This window comes from Blastomyces gilchristii (genome assembly GCF_000003855.2).
Source record: "Blastomyces gilchristii SLH14081 genomic scaffold supercont1.13, whole genome shotgun sequence".
NCBI classification, from domain to species: domain Eukaryota; kingdom Fungi; phylum Ascomycota; class Eurotiomycetes; order Onygenales; family Ajellomycetaceae; genus Blastomyces; species Blastomyces gilchristii.
Genome location: NW_003101670.1, coordinates 1,136,972 through 1,144,464, shown reverse-complemented (window position 1 = coordinate 1,144,464; position 7,493 = coordinate 1,136,972). Strand labels below are relative to the sequence as shown.

General features: G+C 32.1%; 1 protein-coding gene across 1 annotated transcript; it reads right to left on the bottom strand.

The window, feature by feature from the left end:
- Window positions 1-6,012: 6,012 nt before the first annotated feature.
- BDBG_17369 (uncharacterized protein) lies at window positions 6,013-6,942 on the bottom strand (the record flags this gene model as incomplete). The annotated part of the gene is made up of 2 exons (XM_031725105.1): window positions 6,013-6,759; window positions 6,833-6,942. Coding segments are annotated over 2 exons (326 nt in total), but the record flags the coding sequence as incomplete, so codon positions are not given.
- Window positions 6,943-7,493: the final 551 nt, after the last annotated feature.

The window sequence follows — 7,493 nt, the reverse complement described above, 5'->3', positions numbered from 1 at the left end:
CTATATCTGATTGATTTCCTCCTCTTCATATTCAGAAAATTCTGAATTTAGTCATTTTCTTGTAGCTGCTTGAGTTTCTGATAGAAAGTCTATTAAGTATTTAATTCCTGTCTCAGTTGAGAATAAGAATCTCATATTTAATTGATTTAGATCATACTTCTCTTTCAATCTGGCTCTGAGACTGTTGTATAATGCACAGTGCATTACAATATGCTCAGAATTCTCATTTGCATTGCAGAATGAGCATTCTATTGAGTCAAATCTATCATCAAATCTTTGTATATAAGATTTGAAATAGCCATGTTCTAGTTTCAGCTGTATTATAGATGAGAATATTTTCTTTTTACATTTAATTGAACAAGATTTTCACTTGGGTTTTGTTTCAAATCTTGAATAATGTATACTCTTCTTTTGTTTCTGCCAGCTTTCATTTCACTTGTTTAAACAAGATTCTTTTATTTTTCTCTTTATAAAACATCAGGACACAATTTTTTGAATAGATCTGCTTAATTCTGCATCCTTTTTTGCAGCTGAATCAGCCAATTCATTGCCATGAATATTCATATGAGCAGGAACCCAGTACAGATGAATTATCAGCTTTGATATTCTTCTTCTTTGAATTTTCAAAACAGAGTTTAAGATCAGTTCAAGATTCATTTGATCATTATGAATCTGACTATTTCTAAGTCTTTTTAAAGCAGCTTGACTATCAGAGAATATTCATGTCTCTTTCAAACTATTTCCTCTTTTATGAGATTTTATTTCTATGAGTTTGAAAGCTTTCACTATTACAAATAGTTCAGCATCAAAGACTTCAGATTCACAGCCTAAATTCCAGAAATCTGAGATAAAATTGATATTATCTTCAGTATAAGCAATGCCTGCGCCTAATCTATTCAGGTTCTCATTTTTTGAGTCATCTGAATAAATCAGAATAGAGTCTTTTATATTGATTGTAGAAATTTTCTTCAAATGCTGTTTATATTCTTTCTCTTTTGATAGTTCACTTATTTGTAAGTCTATAAGAGATTCAAGCTTTTCTCTCCAGGGAGATAACTTCTCATGATTCACTTTTTCAATATTTAAAGAAGAAAATTGATTTTTAATCAGAGAGTATAGTCTGTAAAGTTGAGAAGACATTTTCTTTGAAGAATTATTTTCATTTCAATCAAGAAATCTATTTCAATCCAGTTCATTTCCAGAGTTAATTGATGGAAATGAAGAAGAGACTCTTTCTCTGATTATATGATTTAAGCTCATCTTTATAACTCTCAGTGCATAGTTCATACAGGCCTTTTCAAATCTAATAGCAGGAGAAGGAATTGAAGCTTCAATTTTCATTGCTTTAATAGAAGATGATTTGAATGCTTCTAGAATTCTTCTCAAGGCTCTGTTTTGCAGACTTTGAAAGAGTTCAGTGAAATTCCCTTGATTATTTCATCAAACTTGAACTTCATACTCAGCTACTGATGTAATACAGGCTACATATAACTGTCTCATAGCCTGAAAGGATAGACCTCTCTCTGTATTTGATAGTCTGATTATGTTGTTCAATAGTCTTTCTGCCTTGACAGTTCTTTGTTGAATGTGATATTTAAAATTCAACTTAGAGTTTAACCATACTCCTAACCATTTGATATTTACACTGGGTTTAATCTCTCTATTCAAAAGAGTTAGAGATAGTTCTTTCTCATTAAATCTAGAAAAGAAATGAATTAACTCAGTTTTATCCATATCAAATTGAATTTGATTGATATCTGCTCTAACAAAGATTTCCTTTGCAGCTTCTTCAATTACTTTCAAATTCTCTTTGATAGTTTTTAAGCTGTAGACTAGACCAATATCATTCATATAACTCAGAGATCGCACTATTCTCATATTTCTATTTTTGAATAGATATGCAGTGTATATTGCAAATAAAATGAGTGAGATTGAAGATCTCTGTGATACTTCTACTTTTATCTCAGTCTTGTCTTGTTTCATTCCATCAAAGAAGAGTTGTATAATTCTTTTAGATATAAAACAGTTAACTCATTTTATTAGAGAAAGTGGCAGTTTTAATATCTTCAATGTCTGAATTAACTTTGACTTTGAAACATGATCAAATGCTTCTTTTATATCAATAAAAACTGCAGTTGAGACCAGACCCTCATGCTTTGCTATTTGAATATCATGAACAACTGAGAGAACAGTGTCAATTGCAGAACACTGTTTTCTATCTCTCATTTATTCACTGAATAAAAGAGAATCACCTATAGAGCTTATAAAAGATAGTTGAGTAGCTATTATCTTTTCTAAAACCTTTTCTAGACAGTTCAAAAGAGATATTACTCTATATGACTTAGGAATTGAAGTTTTTCTATTAGGTTTTGCAAGAATCACTCCAGTGGCTTCTCTCCAGCATTCAGGATGATATCCATTTTTCAAGAGATTGAAAAAGAGCTCAAAATATTCATTCTTTAAGTAGAAATATGTATTTTGAATAATCAAGTGATTAATTAAATCAGGACCTGCAGCAGTTTTAACAGAACTTGAGAAAATAGCTGACTCTAATTCATCTTGTGTAAGATCAGGCCATTCTCAGTCATTTTCATCAATATAGTTGAGAAGTGATATATTCTCTTCCTCTGAATCTGAATCTGAATCTGGTGAGTTCTGAAAGAGAATTCTCATGAAAGCTTGACATTTTTTCTCAAAAGAGTTTGCTGTATATGATTCATTCTGAAACTCATATTCTAAGGCTGGAAGTTTTGCTACACTTCTTATTTTAGTATAGTTAAAAGCTTTAAAAACTTCCTTCTCTTGTGCTTCTTCAAGAAATTTATTCCAGCAGTCTGTTTTAGCTCTTTTAATATCTGAAAAATATTCATTTCTGACAGCTTTGAACTCTTCATCAGATATTACATCATTCTTCCAATCTCTTCTAGCAGTAGCTAATTCTTTTCTTTTAGATGAGATATTCTCATTCCATCAAGATTTTGAATACTCAGAAGATTTTCTTTTTGAAATATTATCTCTAACACTTGTTAGAATAATAGATGTAATAAGCTTCACTCTATTCTCAAGCATTTCATTTGAGATATCTTGACCAGAATTCTAATATAGCTCATTCTGTCTTTCAGATTTTAACAGTTTTATGCTTTCTTCAACTGCTTTTCAATCAGCTTTTTCAAAGTTATACTGATTAGAGAGAAGAGGATTTTCACTCATTTGTTTTTCACTCAGTTCAATATCAAATTGAACAATCTCATGACCTGATCCTGATGTCTCATTTGAATCAATAAATCAGTTTACAAGTCTTCTTTTCATTAGATTTTGTGATATGAAGGTTAGATCTATAATAGACTTCTGTTTCATGCCTTTTTTAAAGAATGTTTGTTGATCAGACTTATTAACCAAATCTATTGAATGCTCAAAGGTTTATTCAATCAGATTATCAGCTCTCACTGCTCTCTTACATTCTGAATTTCATCAGAGATGATGTGCATTGAAATCTCCTGCAATTATAGAGTTTCTTAATGGAGTTATGTTCAGAAATCCTCTATCAATTGTTCAGATATTGTTATTTTCCTTCAATAACTTTTCATTATAGATATTTATAAGCTGTATAGTATCAAACTCATTTTCTTTATCTATAATATCACTCACCAGAATATCAGGGTCAGACATGATATCAAATCTTAGATTAAATTAATATCTTGATCTCTTTCTTCCATAGATCACTACTCTTGACTTTATCTCAGACTTTTGAGGTAAAAAGCAGTAGTAGCTTGAATGAGAAATGACATATTTTTGCTCAGCATCAAAATTCGGCTCCTGAAGTAGTATAAAATCAACTTTTTATTCAAATGCAATTTGAAGACAAGAATAAATACAATTTGAGTTTCTATTCACATTATTTTGAATAAATGTGATTTTTGAAGAGTTTTTAAACTTTTTTTGTTGTTTTTGTTGTATATTCATACTAAAAGAGAGTAGAGTAGAATCTAATCACTATTATCAGATAGTAGATTATAACTGTTCTGAAAAGTAGGAATCTCAACTGCTTACATTATATCTAGTTTATCACCAGAGTCATTTCTCAATTCTCTAATCTTAACAGGAGTTTGAGAATTCAAATTCTGTTTACATTTAGCTGGAGAATTAGAGTTTGAAGACTTAAATAGTTGAGAGTTTCTTCTTTTTGAGCTTGCAGTTATAAGTCTACTGGCTTGACTCTTCTCTTCAGTTCTAGATTGACTTTGAGCTTCATCTTTTCTCCAGTTCTTTTGAGTTCTAGGAGCAAACATACATTCTTTTGAGCTAGATGCATGTTTTTCTTTGCAATTAGAGCACTTAAGCAGAGTATGTTGATAAATTTCACCTCTTTTTGAGCATGTTTCACATTTATGCTCACTAGTTTTGTGATCTCTGGCACAGAATGCACATTTTGAGTCTCTGAAACATGAGATTGCAAAGTGTTCATATCTTTGACAGTTTGAACACTGTGTTTGAGCTTTGAGATTCATTCTTGAGTCTTTGTATTCATGAACTCTCATTTTCAAACCTGCTACTCTTACTTCAGAGATCTTTGACTGTTCAAGTGTTTTTATATATACTAGAACAGAGGCATTTCTCCTGCTTTGTCTGAACTCAATTGAATTTAGTCATACAGGCTTCTTTCTCAGTTGAATAGAGTTGTATTCTTTCAATTCATTTTTGAGAAGTAGTATTCCTTCTTCACAGTCAAAAATTTCAACTGGAATATCATGAAGAATGAATTTGTCCCACTTTTCATCTCTTTCAGATAGAATTGTTGTGTTTAGCAAAGATTCTACTGCTGACTTTCAGAGATTCTCATTCTGAATAAGGAATTCAGCACTGAATTCAGGCATTGTAGTCAGAATGATGGAGTTTTCAAAGAATGATGACTCAATTGAAGCTATAACTGATTTTTGAACTTCAATATCAGTCATTAACTGAGAAAAGAACTGCTGATTAATTTCATTTCTGATTCTGAAAATGAGATTTGAGTTTAGCTTGTTTCTTTGCAGAATGTCCTGATTTGAGACTTTGAGAATGAGTCTTCTATTTCTGAAGATTTAGAAGTTTTTCTCTTTTTACATTTTCTTTTTCACTTTTCTATGAATAGAGGCATGAGCAGTATTCTTCTCAGTTTTCTCAGGATTTTGAGCAGGTTTTGAGACAGCAGGTTTAGAGACAGCAGATTCAGCTGCTTGAGCATATGTTTTCTTCTGATTCAAAGAAGAAGAAGAAGTAGGAAAAAAGGAAGAAGAAGAACAAGATGAAGAGTCAGTGATTGTACTAGGAATTTTCAAGGTTTTTTGAACTGTGTTTGAGATTCCAAGTTTGAACTTGATCACCTCCTGTAGTTGTCTAGTCTGAGCATGAAGAATTAACAGAACTTCTTCATTCATCTCACTCAGACACTGCTTTCTAAGAATCTTGCTTGCTTTTTCAAGTTCCTGTATTTCAAGAACTTGTTGTTTCTCTATTTCTTCTTTCTTTCTTCTCTTCAGAATTTCAATCTCAGGAATAGCATTTGAGAAAGCATCTTTTTCCACATCAACTGAGTGTATTTTTGAACTCATTGCTTTCACTCAATGAAAAGTTGGTCAGACTGTTTCAATTGAGATATTTCTAAGTCTGTTTTCAATTGAAAAGTTGGTCAGACTGTTTCAAAAGAAGAATAAAAGACTTTTGTGTATAAAACACCTGATTTTTTTCACACTAGTTCAGTAACTAGGTTAGATTTTTGAAGAGAATCTAATAAACTAAAATTGATTTTTAAGATAAATCAATAAAATCTTTACAATCTCTTTCTTGGAATACAGTGAGGAAAAGTATGATATCAATTGATAATAAATCAGATGATATGACAGTTTTTGAGAGAAAAACTGACAAAAAATAAATCAATTTTTTGCAGAGAAATTGATTAAAACTATTCAATTTTATTCTAAATCATTCAATTCTCCTCACACAACAAGTGTGCAACTCAAATCAGTTAATAAAGAGTGTAAAAAAGAATTAAGTATTAATGAAAGCTCTTCAGTCACTGAAAAAGTAATTCTTACTTAAAAGAATATGAAATTATGACAGAAAACAACTCTGTTTTTAATTCTTTGTAAGAATATTGTGTAAAACCCAGAGAAAAACACCTTACTTTTTCAAGAGAAGTAAAAAACTATTTCTAAGATCTTTTTTTTTGCATTAACTGCTGCAGAAGAATGAGATAGAAACTGCTAAGATATGCACTACTGTATACTCTCTACCAAGACTTTCCCTCTTCAGGGTCTTGATATTATAGAGAATATAAGTCTATTTCTATATGATAATATAAATATTGCCAGCAGGATGTAGAGGAACTGGTTATTTATATCTTAAAATAGAAGACTTTGTCAATGATTATATCAATATAGAGTTAATTCTTAAATTCAATAGAAACCTAGTGTTGCTGTTCTCAATCCCTTGCAGAATCTATTGAATATTGAGGTATTAAAACTAGATTTAATATATCTCACTGTGCAGGGATCAAAGGCTCAGTCAGACCTTGGGGTATACTGATTTTATAGTTGTTGGTGTGCTGTTGACTCGTTGTCCGTTGGTTATGTGCTTGATATTATCGCCGAGGTATCTTTTTGTATTTTTCTGCCGGGGATGGGCCAGATTGGGAAGGGCGGTACGAGGGTGGGACTTGGCGTTGGTGTTTTGGAAAATCAAAGATGGACAGGGTTTTCGCGGAGGTCGCTCCTCAGATATCTCCACAACTACAGATCGGGGATCTTCCAAAATTGAGAAGATTGGTGCATACGGCTAGGTCTCTTCACCTAGCAATTTGTATGGCAATTTGGCCCGGGGTTGTGGTGTGGTAGGGGAGAATGAGGGATAATCCCACGCAGGAGTTCCGAACGACGTCTGGTTCACGTTTGGCTGGATAACTCCACCACCACACGGGGTATGCGGTCGGCGATGGGGTCAAAATGCTCGTGTGATCGAGGGCTTTTCGATGGATCTATCGGCGGGTTCTTATTCGAAAAATCGAGCGAGTTCGTGGTGGAGCGGTTGTTAATCACTAGTAATTTCTTTTCATATACTGAATAATTGAGCTCAGCGCCTGATAGTTTCCTACTATTATATGTCATTAGATACAGCTTGCTATTCTTGTCTATCTGTAGAAGAGTGTCTCTGATAGCTCATTCAGATGTGTTTATCTTGATATAGAAAGGTTTATCACAATCTGATTAAATAAGCACTGAGAATGTTATTACATATTCTCTCAGTGTGAGAAAAGCCTCTTCACACACAGTATTTCAGATGATTGAATGAAACTTCTTCTTTCACAGATTTATAGTCATTTCTCTTAAGAGATCTGAGAGTGATGCAGATATTTGTGTGAAATCCTTGATAAATCTGTGATAATATGAGATTAACTTAAGAAACTGTTGTACATGATGTACATTTCTCAGTTATGATCAATTTACTATGATATTCAA